The sequence below is a fragment of the Hylaeus anthracinus genome, unplaced genomic scaffold (assembly GCF_026225885.1).
Source record: "Hylaeus anthracinus isolate JK02 unplaced genomic scaffold, UHH_iyHylAnth1.0_haploid 12002, whole genome shotgun sequence".
Classification (NCBI taxonomy): domain Eukaryota; kingdom Metazoa; phylum Arthropoda; class Insecta; order Hymenoptera; family Colletidae; genus Hylaeus; species Hylaeus anthracinus.
The window spans coordinates 8,252,746-8,274,042 of record NW_026534349.1 but is presented as its reverse complement, the minus strand read 5'-3'; the positions used below and the strand labels follow the sequence as shown (position 1 = coordinate 8,274,042).

At 34.5% G+C, this 21,297-nt stretch overlaps 3 protein-coding genes and 1 long non-coding RNA gene across 7 annotated transcripts; 1 reads left to right on the top strand and 3 right to left on the bottom strand.

Annotated features, from left to right (window-relative positions):
- Positions 1–2,640: 2,640 nt before the first annotated feature.
- On the bottom strand, positions 2,641–10,274 carry LOC128891671 (uncharacterized). 2 transcript variants are annotated; one of them, XR_008460889.1, is made up of 5 exons: positions 10,080–10,274; positions 9,727–9,933; positions 7,974–8,107; positions 3,684–7,855; positions 2,641–3,467 (listed from the first exon to the last, which is right to left on the bottom strand). It is a non-coding gene; the product is annotated as an uncharacterized LOC128891671 (long non-coding RNA). The 2 variants fall into 2 exon arrangements; XR_008460888.1 differs by having other exon boundaries at positions 3,684–8,107.
- A 544-nt stretch (positions 10,275–10,818) lies between these two features.
- Positions 10,819–16,729, bottom strand: LOC128891642 (protein spinster). Of its 3 annotated transcripts, XM_054151291.1 has the most exons (10): positions 16,180–16,719; positions 15,884–16,080; positions 15,636–15,787; positions 15,363–15,566; positions 15,134–15,268; positions 14,780–15,041; positions 14,593–14,691; positions 14,277–14,496; positions 12,926–13,020; positions 10,819–11,659 (listed from the first exon to the last, which is right to left on the bottom strand). In XM_054151291.1, exons 1-9 carry the CDS (start codon positions 16,385–16,387, stop codon positions 12,968–12,970), a joined length of 1,530 nt encoding a protein of 509 aa, XP_054007266.1. In that variant the 5' UTR covers positions 16,388–16,719; the 3' UTR covers positions 10,819–11,659; positions 12,926–12,967. The 3 variants fall into 3 exon arrangements, with proteins under 3 accessions (XP_054007266.1, XP_054007265.1, XP_054007267.1); XM_054151290.1 differs by lacking the exon at positions 12,926–13,020 and having other exon boundaries at positions 16,180–16,715; XM_054151292.1 differs by lacking the exons at positions 10,819–11,659; positions 12,926–13,020 and having other exon boundaries at positions 14,294–14,462; positions 16,180–16,729.
- Positions 16,730–17,107: 378 nt separating this feature from the next.
- Positions 17,108–18,225, bottom strand: LOC128891667 (40S ribosomal protein S15Aa). Its single transcript, XM_054151341.1, has 4 exons — positions 18,133–18,225; positions 17,608–17,742; positions 17,307–17,472; positions 17,108–17,239 (listed from the first exon to the last, which is right to left on the bottom strand). Exons 2-4 carry the CDS (start codon positions 17,738–17,740, stop codon positions 17,146–17,148), a joined length of 393 nt encoding a protein of 130 aa, XP_054007316.1. The 5' UTR covers positions 17,741–17,742; positions 18,133–18,225; the 3' UTR covers positions 17,108–17,145.
- A 499-nt stretch (positions 18,226–18,724) lies between these two features.
- On the top strand, positions 18,725–21,132 carry LOC128891644 (ATPase WRNIP1-like). Its single transcript, XM_054151295.1, has 4 exons — positions 18,725–19,265; positions 19,334–20,159; positions 20,271–20,492; positions 20,759–21,132. Exons 1-4 carry the CDS (start codon positions 18,891–18,893, stop codon positions 20,854–20,856), a joined length of 1,521 nt encoding a protein of 506 aa, XP_054007270.1. The 5' UTR covers positions 18,725–18,890; the 3' UTR covers positions 20,857–21,132.
- The last annotated feature ends 165 nt before the right edge of the window (positions 21,133–21,297 follow it).

Here is a 21,297-nt window from a genome sequence, read left to right as displayed (position 1 = left end):
CCCAGCTGATAAAACCTCTCAAAAATTAGCAATACTATTTTTCTCTCGTCTTTCATTGGCACAGATCTCCGTGCAATTCTTATTTTCCAAATCGGCGTGAAATAAAAGAATAATACGCCATTGAGTTTATAGTCCAGCTCGTTCTCGTTCTTCGCGTGCAATATTGTTCATGGCGTTGGAAAAGTGATACTCGAACAATCGTAACCTACCGTTATCGATTGAACTCGTATCCCTGATGGTTTTTCTCGCTTCTTCTATAAACTTCTACTCTGTTCATTCGGTGGGTGTCCAGTTATTCCAATCTTGCAGCCACTTGAGATGGGCTGTCCCTCTTGGTTAATTATTATGCATTAAAAAATAACTTCAAAGTCCATGTGCAATTCGCATCAACCTGGGCGAAGTTGAGTATGTCGAAGGTCGACGGAACTTCTTCTAGTACCCTTGGCATGGTGGAAAAGTTTTCTAACGTATCCAATATGCAAAACGCGACGTTAAGTTATACAGAATATTTAATTAGACGCCTCTGAAGTCGTGGAAACCAGATCCTTCGAATTTCGATTTGTAACGTTTCGCACAACTCTAAAAAAGGATGGACGAAACAGTAAATCGGAAATGTGAAAATGGGATTTTTTTCCATGAGCTTTCGTTTTCGACATAACCGATTTAAACTGAAATTCGGTTTACCAGATTCTGTTACAAACGTCCGCCATGTTTGTACGCAACGTACGCGGTGTTCTGCAGATAAAAAGTTTCGTGTCAATATTGGTACGAGACTGCTTTTTTTTTTCAGGTGCCGAGGTTTGATCTTTCAAATGTTTGCCGTTAAAGATAATTTTCGTGTTCCGAACTAGGTTAACGAGACTTCTACTGTCCTCTGGTTTTGTTACCGAGGAAGGAGTTTATTTAAATTTATTCAATTGTCCATGGAGGACTAGAAGCAGAAAATTAATTCATGACTCTTATTATTTGAAATTAAAAGAATTCTGGGCTTCGAGTAGCGTATGACTGATATTTAAATATAAACACACTGTAGGTCCTGAATAATTAATGCAGGATAAATAAATTCATATTCAAACCGTGACTTCTACAAAATATAATAAAATACTTTAGAATAATAGCGAAAAGACCTCCTGTGATTCCCTGTACGCCTGAAAAAGAACTTGATTGCAAGACCACTGTTCTTACTTTCCAATCTTGAATCCCTCCCTAATCAACAAATCCCTAAAAATAATCGACACCCAGTACAGTGTGTCCAAATCGCGCGAGAATTTTGCATTGTATTTGCGCGCGACGTGTGCGCGTTTACATTTGCGTTTCACACAGAGAGACACGTCGCGCGACGAAATATCTGTTTCAGCTCGTTTCCTTTGTTATTCTGCTTTCGCGCGAATCGAGGTAAACAGAGCGCAAAACGTTCGACGCGATTGAAAAATTTTTGACGCGATTCACCGATCGATTTTCACACCTGCGAAAAGTTCGCGTTTATCTAAATGACGCTACGCTCTGCTCCGACGTTTTGTTAAAATCGTCCGTTAAATAAATCCATAGAGCTACCTTAAATAAAAAAAAAACCGATAGGAGTAATGTCTCTATGTTTCCTCCGTCGTTCGATTCGTGCTCGCTCGTCGATGCAATGAATTATCGCAGTGGCTGGGCGAACGGTTAATGCCTCCGAGGGTGGTTTCACGGTGCTCCTACCGGGGCTACTTTGTCTTGCAGAGGAAAGTACCTTGCGAGGGAAAACCGCGGAACCGTGGTCGAGTGTTCTCTTCATTTCTTTTCTAGGTGTAGAAGAGGTCGCCCAGAGATACTTTGAAGAACACTGGGAACCTCTCCACTTTCGAGGAATAAATTTCTAAGGAAGATTTCGATTTAAAAATTAATCGTTTGGCAACGTTATTTTGTTAGAATTGAATATAAAAGTGTAATTTCTATTCTCCGTCCCTTTCATTTAATATAACTCTAATACTCTTCCCTTTTAAATGTAATATTTACTCTTTCAGTCGTTTTTATCTCTGGCCACCTTCAGCAATAATTAGATGCATAATTCATCGACAGTAATAAGAAAAAGGAAAGTTATATTGAAAGGTAGTACGTACAAATATATTCAAAGGCGAGATATTGCATACCAGATTGGATTCCACTCTGTAACCACAATAAAAACCTGAAAAGTTGCTCTACCGGCTTCAAGAGTTATTGTAACAAACTCGTTGACAACTTTGCAGATAAATTATACGCTTCTACAGCACGGGGGTTATATTCTCGCGATTTTAAGAATTCATTCCTCGGAAACGGAAGGAAGGCGCTCTTTGCTACTTTCTGAAGTTGTCCAGGACCTCGTTCTTTACTTAGGAAGAATAAAATTAGTACGAAATTCGATGAGAATTTTAGTATTTAGCTAGAAGCATTTTAGTAACTTAACCCTTCAATGCCATGAGTTTCAAATTTGATACCGGACTTTTAAATCGAATTGTAAACTTGCAATTCGTTTGTTTTTAATATTTGGCTGTATGTATGTTACCATTGCATAATGTTCTTTGGAACAAAAGTTAAAGAAATAAACGTCAGCTGTCTAAATTGTTCAAATAATAAATACGTTGATAATTTTTTTCAATTTAATTTGGAAAATCAAGCTTCTAAGGGATAATTAATCAACGAATTTCAAACATGTAGATGTAATAAAAGATGTAAAACATGAGGAATATAATACGAAGTATACATAAATTATCTTTAACAAAACATAAATTTAAAAATAAATGTATTCATATTGAATGATTGGCCAACCGAATTCTCATTGAAAAGTCGATTTCTATCGCGGATTTCAAATAAATACTTATCGTCGAGCGACGGTATCGAACCTTGCATATTCTATTTACTCATTTATGCCAGATTACTGGAAAATTTATTACATTCGGAGAACGCAAATCGTTTATGACATACGGCAGATTGATTGAATTAATTACGTAAAGTTGACCAGGGAATACGTTAATTCGCGTATGTTTCGTTGGGACGATTTCGATTAATCGCTTGGAGAAATAATTGGAATTTCGAAATTAGGTCTTTGCTAAAATCTGTTCTAATCCTTTCCAAAGATAATTACAAACTTTCGTTAGTAAGCCGTTTTTAATCGATGTCGTTACAGAGGAACATCCGCCGCTCGGTTTCACAATTAGTATGGATATGGATTAGTGTAAAATTTATCGCAACTTGGGTGACATTAATGGTTTTCGAGACACGTCCGGTTGATGTAATAATTATATAGAATCCGGCGGTGAACTCGTCAAATTTTACACATTTCCATGGACGTTTTAATTAAATACTCAAAAAGTAATTGGAATATCGAAATACGAACTTTTCTGGAAACCTTATCGAAGCTATTTATTAAATATTGTGATTTTTATATCGAGAGGTTTTAAATTGATGCTGTTTTATATTAACACTAAAATCTCGTATCTCTTGTAGTTCCTCTATTGAAAATGATATTTTTATTATCCAGCGAACGAAGCAGCACATCGATTCATAAATATACATATACCTAGATCTGTATTTCGATAATTCTCACAAATCGTTGCAGTAGAACCTTGTCTACGATTCAGTAATTTTGGAAAGAAAAGATACATGGGTCAAAATGTTAATAAACTCAGTATTAATAAATTCGATCCCCTCATCCTTATTTTTCCTACTCCCATAACCCGAACGGGGCTTTACGTTAATCTCATTTGCATAAAGCTTATCGCCAGAGAAAAGATATTCTTCAATTGCACGAAGTATCATAAACATAGAGAAGTTTCTCCCATGAATGTTCTCGCGTTAATAAAGATTAGCTCTCATTGGTAAGTTTAATGCACGGAAATTCTACAACTTTGTTCTATGCTTGCGCTATATTTCATGTTTCTCCATGGGAAAATAAAGTCGACGATGGTAATGGCGTACGTAAAAGGATTGCGTGACCGAAACAGAAAGTTCGAGATGACGAGGATGAAAACGGACGATAAATCTGAAGGAAAAATAGCCTTTGGAAAATTCCGAAAGCAAATCTGTTTGAATATGGAGGGTGACCTAAAACGAGTATCGACGAATTTAGCTTGGGCCCTATGTACATATATACCGAACTTTAATGCAAGTAAAGTTAAATCTATCGATGCTTTTGTTTGAATCGCCATATAGAAACAATATCTCTCAAATATTTTGTTATTTATTGAGCCTTTTGAAAAAAAAAACGTTGCTTTCGAAGCAATTTATTTTTGAGAAAACAACGAGCGAAAGTTGGAATTCGACATTGATCTTCGTAATTGTTTAATATGAACACACTTTTCGAAGGCAACGAATGCTTTTCAATATCGCCTTTTCGTCGATTCGCAATATTTGCAGTAACGATGAATATTGCACGAAAGATAAATAAATCAGAAACCTATTAAACGCGTGATTATATTTGCTCTTTCTGTAATACATAATCAACGTCAATGGAAACATTGAAATAAAAATAACGTTTACTACGCGTACGCGGTAACTTTGTAAAAATCGTCGAGAAATATTCGTTCTTTCGCTACGGTCGAAAGTAGAGTATAATATTTTCCATGGAAGATTTCCTAGCAATTTTTAATGAAACTTTGGAGTATCCTGTTTATCGAGACCATGCAGCGTCGTGTCTACGAATTAACAGGGCATTAAAATGTTTCAGACCGGTTCGCTTCAAGTTAAATTTACGTCAATAAAATAAAAATCAAAGTTGCTTTTCTCTCAAACGAGGCAGATCAGCGGAGTCTTAATTAAAATCTTCATTGCGTTCCGCGGTAATTGCACCGTGAGGAATACGGTGAATAGTCTTACACCTGTATCAGACTTACAAGTATCAGGAATATTTACATTCAAAACGATATGTACTAATGTGTATATTAATATCAATATTTAAATATTTATATAAGCGAATATTCAAGGCAATAGCGGACAGTGCCTATTTAATTCAGCTCAAAATTGTATAAAAAGTAAACCCAGTTTATCGTAAATAATGTTTACTTGGATCACCATTAATTACTTAGTTCCGCCATTTCATAACCACCATCCAGAATCCCGTTAATTTTATATTATTATTAAAAAGGAGATAATTACGATGAGTGACTCGATACTCGAATGAAAAAATAAAAAGCTGTGCTAGAAATGTTGTGAAACTTTCTCAGCAAACTGTACGTGGACCGTTCTTATTGGGTTCTCAATTGGTCGTATTATACAATAGAGGGTTAAACAACAAAATTGGTTAATTATGTGGTTGCTGGAGAGGAAGCAAAGCAGTTGTCTTGAATTCTCAACAAACGAATCAGAGCTCAACGGAGCTCCTGTCGAAATTAAGAACACCGAGCCGCTGGCTTTACCTATTTAATCTGTGCTTCGTTTTCAGGGGATTACCCGAAGACGGTGGGTTATCTCTGCTTGTTTGTAAGGCTTAACAAAATAATTTGTCTACCGCTTCAAAGACGAGCTTCTTGATTCTCGTTGGACAAATCTAGCAGAATATGTACAGCTGAGAACTTGGCGAACCCTAAACATTTTAGAATTTTCTAATCCAAGGTGAGGAGTCACTTTCAACCTGAAGACTTTCTTCTTTAAAGAATAATTAGTCTTGTTTACTTTACCACATATTAGGTATCTTTAGATACTTTTTAAAATTCCCAAGTATTCTCTTCCTACCATTAGTCATTACCTTGTATTTAGGTATTCCTCGTGATCGTGTGCCCGTTAGGACAGTAAGCTGATTACACATGTATTCCTTGCGGGGGACTTGTTATGCAGCGAACATGGCGTACGTAATGAAGATTTTAATTAAGACTCTACCCATGTACCTCGTTAGGAAGAATTGGATTTAAACTTCATCCACAGTTGTAATTCGCCAGCGATGATATCAATATTGATCAGTGGCAACCGAATGTTCGGAAACAAATTGCTCCAGAAAGTTCAACGATGAACTTCCTTCTTTCATTTATTTTTACTTCTTACCTCCGGGATGCAAATTCCAAACGATAACACTAGAATAACTATCATCGTAAATCCAAGGCGGAATAGACTTTGGAGTAGCTCCGAAAACGAGTTTCTTCGCAGTTTCTACCAATTACTGCTGCAATCGCGTTATTTAAACATGAAATCGACCCTGAATTCACGAACGGTTTGGATTGATTACATTCCGCGAGGTTTCTGTTCACCTTATACAACTACTTTTAGAATTATTTCTCTATAGATACCATTTCCTGAGCCATTTTCGTTACAAGAATTAAAAGAGCATTTTTATATCATTTTTACGTTGACGATAAGGGGTTATCGTTTATACTTTTAATAATTATTAGACTGCGGATTTTATACACTTATGTATTATGGTACAGTAATATGGTAGAGTAATACAACAAGCAAAAAATATACATAATGTATGTTGAATATATTCTACGATTAATATAATAATATTGTTTCGTTTTGCATAAGTGCACATGTACTATATTAGCCTTGTATCATAAATGCATCAAATTCGCAGTCTAATAATTACACATATATTTTATACTTTATCTCAATCCCCTCGATAGGAAACGCGAATGCCAAGAGTGTTTCTCCAGAGAATCGAATTTAATTCGCGGAGTGATCGCGCTGGTCCGTTCAAGAAGAAACGTCTCCAGTGGAACAGACGGTTCATTTCACCTAACGAGACGAAATTCAAGATTCGTATCGCAAAGGTTACGTGCTCCTCGTCGTTTCGACGGAAACCCTCCCGCTTTATTCGTCTAGGCGAAACGTCCAGCAGGAAACCGTAAATGCGCGACCGATTTGTTCGAAATTTATGACCGTGGGGGGAGGATTGCTTTTATTGTAAAAACCACGCGGATAAGAAACGAAGAGAGCCGTTCGATGAGCGATGAGCTCCTTCGAGCCACCGACTCGAATCCGAGAGAGAAACATTTTTCAGGCAAATAGCATGGAAAGATCGTCCACCGCGACCTTTCCTCAAAGCACCGAACAGTCTAGCATAAAAAAAAAAAAAGAGTTCGTAACACGATTTATCATCTCGATACCGGCTGTCGAAGTTCGCGTTTGCAGAAAGAAAGTTTCCTAACTTGATTAGTTCTCCTTAAACCGTTTACGAGACGAGGTAAAGTCGGTTTGAAGTCTGGGGACACTTTTAGTATCCCAGAATGGTCTTCGTTTAAATATTCATCCTGTGTGTGCGACAGGATTGACTTTCTTTCTGGAAATTCTTCTTTCATTGTGAGAGCTTTCGTGTGTTGGAGACGTTCCTTGGAGTCGCTTTGACATCCATGAATATACAATAAAATTATTTTATATATATGTAACTTGGTATCTTGGCTATTAAAATGGGATTATCATACTATCATCGAGACCAATTTCTATCAAAATTTGACGAGGTTTGAGATCGAGCTTAGGTAGGCTAAATTAATTCGGTACTACGTTAGAACGGTTCAAATTAGATAAAAGTGGAGCAGATTAGATTGAATTCCAAGCCACGAAAATTTAGCATAATAAAGGAGATTGCCCCGCGTTAGGTCTGAATTTCAATTGCGACTGACACTGAGACTGGTATATTCGTTCTCGAAGAGCAACATTTTATGAGCATTCATCATTGGATTAATCGTCGCATCCAATAAAGAACTTTCTCTTACGATGAACATTCATCGCGGAGTACCATTACGACAAATAGAGAAAAGAGAAACTAATGGAGCGTGGTCTTTGGAGGATCGAAATGCAAGATTTTGTGGCGAGGAGGTCAAAGAAAATCGTGTACGAGTCATTTCGCGCCACATCGATCACGTTTGGCCTAGATGTCAAGGATTTTGTTCACGGTAAAACATCCTTGGTGTACCTACAAAAATTGAAGTGATTTCAGCCATCGATTTCACATTCTAAAAACGATTGAAAAAAAAAAAAAAACGCAGACTCTCGAAAGAGATTACAATGAAATTTCGGCGAAACCTATTTACCTGTGCCAGAAGAACATTTCTACGTTGAAGAGGTTTGCTGTTCTAAAGTCGAATTTCAGTAGTACAGCCGGCGACATAGCGCGACGCCTGGCCTTAACCGTCGCGTGGTAAAAGTTCCCGAAAGCTGGCAGAAACTAAAAGCAAGAAAAGGAAAGCAAATTATTCTAAAAAACAAATATTTTCGAGGGCGATGTACTACCTGGGAACAAAAATAAAGTCCTAGCCCGCCGCGTGATAAAATAATGGAGGAACAAGACGCTGCGGGCGTATTCGTACGTTTCCAGGAATGTTCCTCGCTTATGAGTTGGTTCGCGGTTCTCCGAGGATGCCCAAAGACAAACAGCGACGAGCGAGTCGGAGAAGGACCGATATTACGCATGGAAAGGCCCTCGAGCTTCGTCGACCTAGAAACGGTTTACCGTCTACGTCAATGCTGAGCAAAAGAGAACGGACGATCGGAGAGAGACGCAGGGGCTTTTTAAAGCTGACGATAAAAGAAAGGATCGGCCATTTTCCTGCGTCGAGAGTCTCGCCAAGTGTTATTTTAGAATTAAGGGCAACTGCCACCCCGGTGCTCGTAAACACCGAACGCTGGACGATATGAAAAAACATATATCACGGAGCCTAGCTCGTTGAAAGTGATCCCAGGTCTTCAACAAGTGAGGGGTGGGTGGGTGGGTGTCCAAAATGTTTCGAGAGCCTCGTTCGAAGTTTGATTCGAGAAACTTCCCGCGCTCGGGAAGTGAACTTGAACTTAGGATGAGGAACAAGATTTGCAGGAACAATAAACAATGCATCCATGATAAAGTCGATGATAAGCTCGCGATTAAGGAAATTGGCGGTCGAACTGAGTCCAATGTAAAATTTTCTTTGGGAGTTAATTCCAAGGTGATTAAATGCTGTTGACTGGAAGAAAATTACTTTTGTTAGATACACGTGTTGGAATTGTGCTGGAGAGGGGTGTAGAGTTACTCATAATTTACATACTTTCAAGGAGTACATGGGACAAGAAAAAGTTGAGAACTACTGGGCTAGAGAATCATCGAAATCACGTGTTGATGTGTCAAATCAAAACTGATCAAAACTTTTTTTCGTCCGCCTCGCAATGGATGAAGAAGGATCTCGATTTCCCTTTGTTTATTTGCCTCGAGTCACCTTGCCCAACTCGGTTGCACTCGCTCTACCGCACACGTTCATCTCATACTCTTCAAGTGTTGGGTCTTAACTGGTAAAGTAATGTTAAAGTGACCAGTTGATCACACTATCCTTCTAAAGTAGTTGCTCGCTTTAACAAGTACTTACTTCATTGAGAACCTTTCTCGCGTCATCTAGAAAACTCATGAATTGCCATAAACTCCTTTTCACAGTAAGAGAAACGATTGCGAGGCACCGTTTCCGAATAAATTCTCCGCTTCTAAATGGGGGATTCCCTGAAATTGGACTAACGATCGTTCACGGTTCGCGGGAAAGTAATTTTCAAGCGTGACTTTAGTACGAAAACTTTTGATTTGTTCGGTAGAAGTTTTGCCTCCTTTTATCGAGATAATGAAGCGGAATATTAAAGACGTCACGAGTTAAATTTAATGCGACGGAAAATTAGGAAAATGAAAGAATTACATTTGACCTAGAAGGGTAACAGTCTCTTATGCGAGAAGGACGCTACATAGTAAACCGCCGTTCAATGTGATGCACGTGTGTTCATATTCACGGAAATGAACTCTAAACTTGTAACGAAATTTATAAGTTATCTTACCTGGTAGTGAAAAGTGGCGTAGAATTCGATCTTCGTTCACGATGAGGCGACATCGATTAAATAATGGATTTATCTAAATAAGTGCTTTGCCTGTCTCCGTTTTGACCTTCTCCAGTGGTTTCTACGAAATGTTCATAATCGCGACGTTTACACTAAAAATCAATGGAACGACAAAACCGACGCGACCCGTTGGTAATCCGTTTTCCACTGAAACCATTAGCCAAAATTTGACAATTGCCGATCATGATTGAACTACTCGCGTCGGTTGTTAACCGTAATCTCCCAATCAGCATTTCCCGCGTCCCTCTAGCGCGCACTAACACAAACATTGCGTTTCCAGAAACTCTACAGACCTCTAAGCTTTATTTAGAACTTTTAGTGCGAAAATTTAGAGCACGAATCTCCAGACACTCTTCCTTCGTTGTGAAACACCTTGAAACCTGCAAAGCAACACAGACAGCGTAAAATAGAATGTGACTGACGCTATGCTTTTAAATTTCGTTATGCATTGTCGATAATGGCGCTTTAATGATGCTTCCATTGTTGATAGTGGCGCCCTAATGATGCTTGCATTGTCGAACTATCTTTGAAAAGGATTACCATCTCTGGATCACTGGCAGATAGTACTATCAATGACTACCAGTGGCGTTGACTATCACTTCCAGAGCCCTAAAGGACCAAGATTTGAATTCAACGAAAGGAAGGTGAACATGCGTTGTTTTATCGCTTGTAAAAGTTTGATTCAAACGCTTTAAAAGTGTTTCGCAGTATGGCTGATTCATAAAGTTCGTTTAAAATCCATTTTATTATAATTTGTTATCTGCAGTCACACATTTTCGAGCGGCTTATGGGTTTTTTGAAGATGTCCAAGTAAATGGAGGCGGCATTCTATCCGTAACGAACTATTGTTTACGTATGTTTTGCATTGTGTAGAGCACGTAGAGCTCTCGACAAGCGACTTATCTTTGTCAAATATTAACATTGTCAACGCAATCTTGGTGTACCGTAGAACGTATTTCTGTTTCCAAGAGAGAATCATTAAAATACGTAAGACGTGACACAACTTTTTACGATAGTCTCATACCTCGATGATAAATAAATATTATTCCATTGTTTATTGGTTTACAAAATTATAATACTCTTGTTATATACAAAGAATCATATAAATATTAAAGTAATTTTATTATCATTCTTTTTTTAAAAATAATTCCAGATCTCTTTATGAACTTACGAGTATACTTCGATTTATATTTACTCTTCGAGGGAAGTAATTATGCTTTTGGATAAAAAAGAAATTCTATTATTTTTGTTGTATACATAAGGCCTGTAAATTAAATATAACGTACAAAATTAAAAATAACATTAAAGATAGAATAATAAATTTCGTAAGTACCGAAATGTTTAATACTAAAAAGTCCACATAATTATCTATTTCACGTTCGAAATGTATTCGAGAGATGTTTATTTTACAGCCTACACACAAGAATAGCGCATTTTTGTCGAACGAATTCTACTATAAAAATATAATATGCAAAAGTACTATCATACAGGCTCTTATTTAATACCTTCAATCTAATTAAATGTATTCCCCACCAAGTTTAATACATCTGTACATTATTAACAGAACTATCTATCCGAGGATAGTTACAAACTATCGAAATTCTTAAACTTTTCTTTGTCGTAAACTTCCATGCCCTCAAAACATTTTATCTTTATGTCAATAACACAATTAACGATTGTAAAGCAAAAGCAATCTGTTCGATTAAAATATTTTTCACGACAGCTGCAATACATCACAGTACATAATTTATTTGCTGTAATTAATTATTGCAAAATACTTAAGGTATATCCGATCACGGTTTATTCGCATCGTCTTGTGACTCATTTTCAACTTCGTCGTTACATATACACACCGAGTCTGAAATATTTCCACCTAAAACAAAATATGTTCATGAGTATATAACACTACATTATGTTTGCTCCGTATAGAGGAAAATGAGCGGTAACTTGTTTCGACGGTATCATACGAATAATGTAATCCAAATTTATTCAAAGATAATATTACTTTCTTTAATATCGCAAAATTTAATTTTGTATAGGTGAAAAGCTGTTTCTAAGAAATGTTCCTTCCCCTTAAAATAGATTATAATAATCACAAAGAAACAACAATCACCACATTATTTTAAAAATGGCTTATAAGATCAACCACAACTACTAAACATCTAACAGACATCATTACAAAAAACCATCTAACACTTCCAACCTGTAACATTATAATCCATTTAACTTTTTTAATCAGTATAAAACTGATTCAGTCTTGGCATACTACAAAGTTATTATATAATAGTACCACAAAAAATGAAGCACAACAATCTAAAAGGGTATTAAATTCAGTGTTAGTATTAAATAGATAGTGTTGCCTATAGCACCTTACATGCAACTAATTACCATGCAGAAACAACAAGGCAGTTCTAAATTGTGTTTACGTGAAGTGATGGAAAATTGTTTTTGTTTTAGTAGGCAAGCTTCATCAGTTTTTATCTGACTCATAAGACAGACATACGATGATAAGGCAGAAGCTATAATATTAATCTCACACATACTCGCACAATGTTTTGATGCACCCAATTAATAAAGCAATAAAATACAATGAAATATTAGCGTTATCGTTGGAAACTCTTATTCAGTTTTAAAACTGAATGAAGGGACCAATAATAAAACAAAGATAAAAAATCGATAGTTAAAGAGTGTTGTTCCCACTGGAACAAAATTAAGCAGGACAAACGAAAAATATAAGAGAATTGTAATTTACATAAATCAATGTAAATTAAACAAAATTCACTCGATAATCAATTTAAGTATTTCATAGTTATTACAGCTTCCAAGTTTTGTCGATAAAGTTTAAATTAATGTAAATAATAAAAATAAAACATTTCAATTTCTAATTAATTTATAATGTGGAAATGGAAAATATAAATTTTAAGAGATTTTAAACAAACAAATTATTGTTAACTACAAAAGGACTAACATTCAACTTATACTTTTGTTACGATGTTTCAGTTCATAATCGATCGATATGATTGAATATTAATAAATAAATATTATTTTAGGTATTGAAATAATTTTTCGAAAAGAAATATTAAACTGACTATCGTAATATATAAAAAGAAATATGAAATCATGAAAATAAATTATGTACCGGGTATACAGCACACTATCAGGGAAGGCCCAGTGATGTGATTTATAAATGCGTTGATTCAGCTTGCCCATTATTCTTAGTATCTAGATATTTGTCTGCAAGAAAGATGTTTGCATATTATACAAAATTAACTTCATATACATTCCACACTAGGCCACATAAGATACTATATCGAGTGATATACTGTATACAAGGTTTAACATTTTTCAGTAGGGTTCACCATTCTCATACTTTATTTACAACTTCGTTTTGGAATTATGAAAGGAAGCTATTAAAAAAAATAAATTAAAATTATAAATAGTAAACCCTTTTCGAAGCGTCCAAATAAAGTAAAAATCATATATGTATTCATGTTTTTAACATAGAATTAAACTACGTAACTTTTGTCTTTATTTTGGAAAATGTTTTGTTACTATGTAGATCGTAAAGTGTTTTAACATATTAAGCACCATACTTATGATGATTGCATTAAAAAATAAACTAGAGGAAAATGTGCTTTTTTTGACGATAATGTAACAAAGCTGTCACTTTCAGAGAAGTAATCGTATGAAATATTAATAATTAATAATAATTGAAATATGAAATATTAACAAGTTAAGCGCCGAAAATAATAGAAGAAATAAGAAACAAAGGGACAACTTTGTTATCATCACCCCTTTATTTTTTTAATTGCTTATTACTAGACATTCTTAATGTTTTATATGTGTTTTCGCTTTGGTTTCGTTATTCGACAAGTTTTATAATTGCATTGCATTTATCAGACAGATTCTGGCGCTTAACATGTTAAAAAAAATGAAAGTGCGATACCTCCTTACTTTTGACCCCACACTTTGTCCATTTAATTCCAAACTTGAGAATAATTCATGCACTGTGCAAAAATAATTAAATTTTAATTAAACCATTGAATTTATTATTTGATATTCCATATTGATTCACCGTCTTAAAATATTATAATAATAATATTATTAGTGACAGCTCTGAAGAAATTAAAATTGTAATAGCGTGCAACGTTTTCCTCTATAATTATTATTCGTGCTTAACATTTTTTAATTAAAGATTGATAATCTTGGGGGTAATATGTTACTGCATATATGTATATATATAAGCGATAGTGCGTTATGGTTCTTACAATACCTACGTTATTCTTGCAAAAAGTGCTTCCGATACAAGGCAATTAAAAACTTCTTCAAAAACAACATTGTGAAATTTGTACTAAATTCTATATACATATATATAAATATATATGTCAAACATCAAGCTGTATTAGTAGCGACTTCCATACGAACATGCAAATAAGATGCCAAGACAAAGTCTTTTCGGTCTTCGAATGTTTGCATGTAGCGTCACTTACCTGCGATTGTTAGATCGACTAACGTTTTATCCTTCTGTATGTGCAACGCTGTAAGGAAGAAAAACAGACTTCCAATGACTTCTATGAACATCGTCATGAACAATGCATATTGCAAACTGCGAAATTCGACGAGCGTGTCGGGAGCGTCGGTTGGCGTTGGTTTCATTTGACTATGAATAGCCAAGTCTGGAAGAAGAATCGTTTTCAGTCCTTCGGATAACTGAAATCAATCAGTAAAATTGTGAATCGATAACGTAAAAAAATAAAATAAAATTTGGGAATGTTTTACTTAACCAAATGGTCCATGGATATTTACCAAGCCAATAAGATAGGGACTTCCAGCATCTCCAAAAGCATGGGCAATAAGTATTTGAAAAGCCTCTGCAGTGGATCTCCTCGTGGGTATGACAACATACTGTAACATTCAAGTATAACAAGATTTCAAAAAATAATTTTTATCGAATATAGGAATATAATTGATTAAAAATATTTAATCGACGTACCAACAATATATCCGCCACGATGGACCAATTTAAATTCAACGATAATTGTCCAAAGAATATTAATGTGTAACATAAAACAGAATTTGTGTTGGCAGTTAGGGTTGCAAAGAATAATAATGGTGCGCTAATCAAAAGTCCCACTGCACATATTAGAGGATCAGCCTGCTGCCACCGTACTCTTAGCTTTTGGGCTAGTAATGAACCTAACGGTACTCCTATTAATCCAGATGCCATTCCTATTAATCCAAATTTGTATGCAACACTGAAAAATAAATAAATCCATAAATCCATAATAATAAAAAATGTTAATTATCGCTAATAGAAAACTGTAAATAAATTTAAAAAAAAACATACTCATCTGGATCAATGTTATGTCCATTGGGATGTAACGCGAATCCTAATTGCAAGAATGTTGGAGCCCACCAAGCTAATGCACCAGCAACAAAAGCTACACATGTGAATCCAGCAGTAGAGAGCATAAAGCTTGGACTGGATAGTAAACAAACATTATAAAGTGTAAAAATTTATAAATAAACCACATGTCATATTAATTTTCTTATTCAATGTTTACTTTAATATTTACTTTCTTAATAATGCCTTCACGTCGTTCGACCAAGTAGTGCTCGTCAAATGAGCTCCTCCTTCACTTTCACCTCTAATAGGGTCTCTTACTACTGTAAGTAATAAAATAATTGCAATTATACCTAATATAGGAGTGATACGCAAACCCCACTGCCATTCACCAGTAGCTCTTGCTGTTTCACCTCCTGTTATGTATCCTAAACCACTAAAAATTATATATACCTATTGATACATATTTACATATACATTACATGTACAATAATAGTTAAATTACCTTCCGACTGGTATCGCAAAATAAAATAGTGCAAGCATTTTAGACCGCATATCTTTAACAAACAAGTCACTTATTATTGTTGGAGCAATTGTGGAATAACTGGCTTCTCCTATGCCAACAAGAGCTCTGAACAGGAGAAACCATTCAAAAGTCTGAAATAATGTCATATAAATAAATTACTTAATTTACAATCTATACAAGATAAGTTTTATCTAAAATTTTTCATCCAAAAATATATGAAATATTACCTTCATATAGGAACCAATAAACGTCGTTAAGCACCAAAGAAACACACCGCTACTCATTATAATCTTCCTATTGTAACGATCTCCTAAATACCCAAACACTGGTGCAAACACCATATAACTTAAGATAAATGCGGTTTGGAGCAATCCAGATTTACCATTGCCAATATTAAAATCATCTTTTATGTTCGTTAACACTCCTTCAATACAATAATATCATGAATTATCATTGTTTATGTATTACAAGTACTTCTTGATTGATGTTAATCACACGAATATTGGAGCAATGTAATACGTACCAGCAATCGTGAAACGATCCATATAATTTATAAGATTAACAAAACATAGCACGCAGACTGTGATCCAGTCGCGTCGACTGACAAGCCTGAGATCCGAAAACATTGTTCCTTTTATTCGTCTTTCTCGCGAGGTGTTCTGTGCATTTTCCGCGTTCACCATATGATAATCGTAAGTCGATACATTGGATGTAACTGCATCATCAGCCATGACTCGAAGTATTCGTAGCGGTGCCAAATGCTATTTACATTGGCACAAATTTTGTTCTTTTTCTAAACGTAACTTAACCTTCTTGTATCATGTCATAACCTTAAAAGGTTATGAGTCTGCGGTACAATATATTCCGTTGAACTGCAGTTGCAGTACCGCACTACCATTCCTAACAGATCACCGACACGTATCGACAATTGCTAACCGTAATACTACTACCATTTGTGCATACGATGAAATCATATTCTGCAACTGATAGACGCATCGTCTCATGCAACGTCATAGCATCACGCCATTTGTGTCAATACTTGTGTACCGATGTACGTGAGTGTACACAACAGTAGTACTGTAACAGTACGCCTATACGCAGTATATCAGTGTATGTACGAACCATATGACATGCGCGCTGCATATTTGAATTAATAAATTATTAATACTATCTCAATACTTCAAGATTTACTTATCAAAACATAAGTGTATGAAGTATCATGAGTGTATAATCATGTAGAATATTTATTATTTATATCATGATGCAATTTTTATAATGTATTGTAAACCTAAATATAATTTATAAAGTTTCCAATTTTACATAATGAGATGTTAACTTCAGGCAAACCAATTTGATCAATATTTTAAAAATATTCCCTAACCTAGATTTTCTTTACAGGAATAATGAGACAGGTTGTTGGGATATTTTTAATAACTTTAAATCTATACAGCTTATGATGTTAAGAAATTTTTATTGAATTAAATAAAAATTAAAAGAAAAATCCAAGTATTTTCCCTCCAAGATGTTTCCTCCTGGCTTCTTCGTGATCCATAATTCCTCCACTTGTGGTTAAGACGACGTATCTGCGACATAATTTTGCAGGTTATGTATGGAATTATTTAATCTTGATGCAAACTTCTGAATACATACCCGAACTGACGAGACGGCAAAAGATTGTTTGTCCACTTTTCGATATCGTTAATTGGAACATCAAATCTAGGGGAAATAACACCGCATTTGTTTAACCTTCCGCTAAGATTTACTACAACTTTGCCGCTGCGATGGTCATCGACGATTTCGAACTCTCCGATGTATCCTAAAGGCCAAGTGAATAATATAATAAAATCACGATATTGGTAACTAGTCAGTTTTAGAAATAAATACATGAATGTAAAACTGATGTATATTTTAAGAACAATAAAAACTGGAGGATGCTTATATATGTTCTTACCTTTTCTCATCATAACAGTTAGAAACTTAATGATCACTTTTGAACATGGTCTCAAGAGTACCTGTCTCTTTCCACGCTTCTCAGCGTTATTAATGGATTTGAGAGCATCGCTAAGAACGTTCATACGCACCATGACTGAAAATAAAATAATTTAAGATTACTGTCTATTTCTAAATGCAGTAAAGACCGCTTGATTATATATCTCTTAGAGTGACACAAAAACATAACCTATAACGAACACAAAATAAATTGTAACAATGCGATTCTGTCTTTTCGCAAATGCAAGCGTCACGCTTAATTTAAATGGATCGTTGATCGATTGTAAATTACATCATCTAAATTCAGTGAACAAAACAATAACGAGAAACAACTTTCCAGGTTCTACTGCACTGAGCACTATAGGGCCTACATACTTTTTTTCAACACTAAATTCGACAAAATATTACCATCGAACAATTGTTCGTTAAACTTAGTAGGTAATTCGCGATCAGTTTATATCGGATGAGTTTTAGACAAAAAGATTACCTGCGATTTACAATTTTGTTTATCACAGCAACGTACACGCTCGATTAGACGATTGAAAAAGAGAAGTTCCGAATCAGTGTTACCACGCTACCGCGTAAATCTTTTACTCTATCGAACAGAGATGGGCAAAACCCTAGACTTCGAATAAACCTGAAGTTTGCCGATATATATTGAATATTTTTCAAAGAAGGAAACGAGACAAACATATCAGGAAACTTCAGATTTATTCGAAGCCTAGGATTTTGCCCATCTCTTACTGAAAATCTAGAAATTCAACTAGGACCATAATACTTTTGCTAACCGTTATATTTAGTAACAATTAATAATATAAACGTAACGTTACGCACGTAAAGTTCGGGTTCATTTTTAACATTATATATTTGCGCTAACACAATATATATTCTATTCGACAAATAAAGTCACAGCCGACTTTAGTACTAGCGTTAGTACTAGAGAAACGTGGAAACACCGCTGAAGTCCAGATCGAGAGTCCTATTCACTAGAAAGATGGACAAAACCCTAGGCTTCGAATAAATCTGAAGTTTGCTGATAGTTTGTCTAGTTTCCTCTTTTGAACATTTTCCAAAGAAAGAAACGAGATAAAAACATCGGCAAACATCAAATTTATTCGAAGCATAGGGTTTTGCCCATCTCTGCACTAGAGTTGACTAGAGTAGGCTGTGGTCTGTGGTTGTGCCCATTACATTCTAAATACTGTCTAAATACAAAAATACAAAAATATATAAAAGAATCTAAGAATGTTGTGTCCACTTTGTAGAAGAGAATATGCTATACAAGATATAGGAAATCACGTGGACTTATGTCTTTCATCAAATGAAATTTTACAGGAATCATCGTCTTCAAAAAAACCTTTGCTTGATAGAGAAATTGTTGATACAAATTTATCAAAAAAATGTAATACCAGCCCTATAACGAAAATGTCAAATATAAATCATTATAAAACAATTTCAAATAAAAAACATGTTGCTCTTGTTGATAAAATGAGTCCTATTTGCCTTATTGATTATGTAGGCCAAGAACATGTTGTCGGTTCTAATACAGTACTCCAACAACTACTAAAAAAAGGACGTATTCCCAGCATGATATTTTGGGGTCCACCAGGATGTGGAAAGGTAACATAATTATTAATTTTTGTATACCTTCAATTTCTAATGAAACTTATTGGTTAAATTTTTTTTAGTCATCCTTGACCAATGTCATATCACATTTATGCAAGGAAGTATATGCAGACGAAGTACACATTGTAAAACTCTCTGCAATATCATCTGGTATTGCTAGTATAAAAGATGTTGTTAAGACAGCAAAAAATGAATTTAAACATTGCCAAACTATTGTATTTATGGATAAAATACATCGGTTTAATAAACTTCAACAAGATATATTTCTACCACATATAGAGGCAGGTTCATTTACACTAATTGGAACTACCACAGAAAATCCATCTTACAGTTTAAATTCTGCTTTATTAAGTAGATGTCGTGTATTTGTTCTAAATAAATTAACAACATCAAATATACTGGAAATAATTTGTAAAGCAATTTCATCTATTAATGGAGAAATATATGATCCTCAAAATAAAATGCAATCAAATAGTTTGCAGAATAAACTAAGCTTTACTCCTAAACCAGACTTTGTTATTAGTAAAACAGTAACTAACTGGTTAGCAGAAGTATGTGATGGAAATGCACGTGTTGCACTGAATGGCTTAGAATTAGCAGTTAAAACTAAAGTTTTAAATAATCCAAACCCTTCCCATTTTACATCGATAACTCTTGAAGATATTAAAGAAAGTCTTAAACAGGCACATATGTTATCTGATGAAGAATCTAATAACTCTCATCATTTGTATTCTGCATTGCATAAATCGATTAAAGGTGGTAATGCAAATGCATCTTTATATTGGTTAGCAAGAATTATGGCAGCCAAAGAAGATCCTGTAGATATAGCAAGACGATTGGTCAGAATTTCAAGTGAAAATATTGGTTTAGCAGATCCAGATGCTTTAGGTATGTATTTTGAAAAATAAACAATGTGTATTTGTATTCATTAGATAGGTATTTAATACTTATCTAATAATATTAATAAAACAAATAATATTTAACAATTCTTTATATTAGGAATAGCTGTTCATACTATGCATGGATGTCAAATGATTGGAATGCCAGAATGTGATGTACTTTTAGGACAATGTGTTGTATATTTAGCTAGAGCACCAAAGTCATGTCTTGTATATAGTGCATTAGAATTTGCTAAAAATATTATTATGAATCATAAAGGTCCACAACCTGCAGTGCCATTAAACATTAAATCAGACCAAAGAAAATTTCAAACTATTATTGGTAAGATGTCACAAACAAAGTTTATCTATTTCTAGAACTGTTTAAAATTAGGTATTTTCAACCAATACTGAATTGAATGTGCAATTGAACATCATCTCTAATTTACAGCTGCTTTTTTGAATTAGGGTAATAGTAAATTATATAGTAAGCAAGAAATCATTAATAACTTTATTATTATAACGATTGTTTTTATTGGGTTCCCATCCCCAATTAGGCAGGTTTTATATATTAGAGAATAGTAGCATTTTTTCTTCATTTTTTTTCAGGACACCATACGGAAAATTTAGTACAGAAAGAAGAGAATGTTAAAATGTATTTACCATTTGGTCTTGAACACACAAATTTCTTTCTAGAAAACTTCTAAACTTTCGGGCAACACCTTTGCTGATAAAATAGCATTTTAAATTTAACATGTTTCATTTACACTTGTTCATTGCACGTGAAATCATTTACTTTACAAAGTAAATGATTTATTTTATTTTATTTGTTACCTCTTACTGTTTAAAGTATTGTAAGAAAGTATTTTGGAATATCATGGAAAGTAAACGTAGCGCGAAAATTACTTATAAATTACTGTACCAACATCCACGTTTGTAAAAGTTTATTTATGATCGAAATATAAATGGAGTCGTTAATTATTTTTAAGTATATTTTATTTTATTTCCTGGGATAACAATGTACTCGATTTGTTGTACAAATGTAACTCACTTTAAAATTAACGGGAAACTTGTATTTGTTTGAGAAATTCATTTTTGAATTGCGTGACGTAATATAAGATGTTCAACTAATGGCGTGCACTTGATAC

Bases quoted from the DNA above. Each gene is read 5' to 3' on its own strand.
- LOC128891667 (XM_054151341.1), bottom strand. From the start codon at position 17,740: ATGGTGCGTATGAACGTTCTTAGCGATGCTCTCAAATCCATTAATAAC. The intron at 17,473-17,607 runs GTAAGAACATAT...CTTGGCCTTTAG, and splicing joins AACTGTTATGATGAGAAAAG to GATACATCGGAGAGTTCGAA. The intron at 17,240-17,306 runs GTATGTATTCAG...ATTATGTCGCAG, and splicing joins TTGCCGTCTCGTCAGTTCGG to ATACGTCGTCTTAACCACAA.
- LOC128891642 (XM_054151290.1), bottom strand. From the start codon at position 16,387: ATGGCTGATGATGCAGTTACATCCAATGTATCGACTTACGATTATCAT. The intron at 15,567-15,635 runs GTAATTTAACTA...TATAATTTTTAG, and splicing joins TTTGCGATACCAGTCGGAAG to TGGTTTAGGATACATAACAG. The intron at 15,042-15,133 runs GTATGTTTTTTT...TTTATTTTTCAG, and splicing joins CATAACATTGATCCAGATGA to TGTTGCATACAAATTTGGAT.
- LOC128891644 (XM_054151295.1), top strand. From the start codon at position 18,891: ATGTTGTGTCCACTTTGTAGAAGAGAATATGCTATACAAGATATAGGA. The intron at 20,160-20,270 runs GTATGTATTTTG...TCTTTATATTAG, and splicing joins AGCAGATCCAGATGCTTTAG to GAATAGCTGTTCATACTATG. The intron at 20,493-20,758 runs GTAAGATGTCAC...ATTTTTTTTCAG, and splicing joins AAAATTTCAAACTATTATTG to GACACCATACGGAAAATTTA.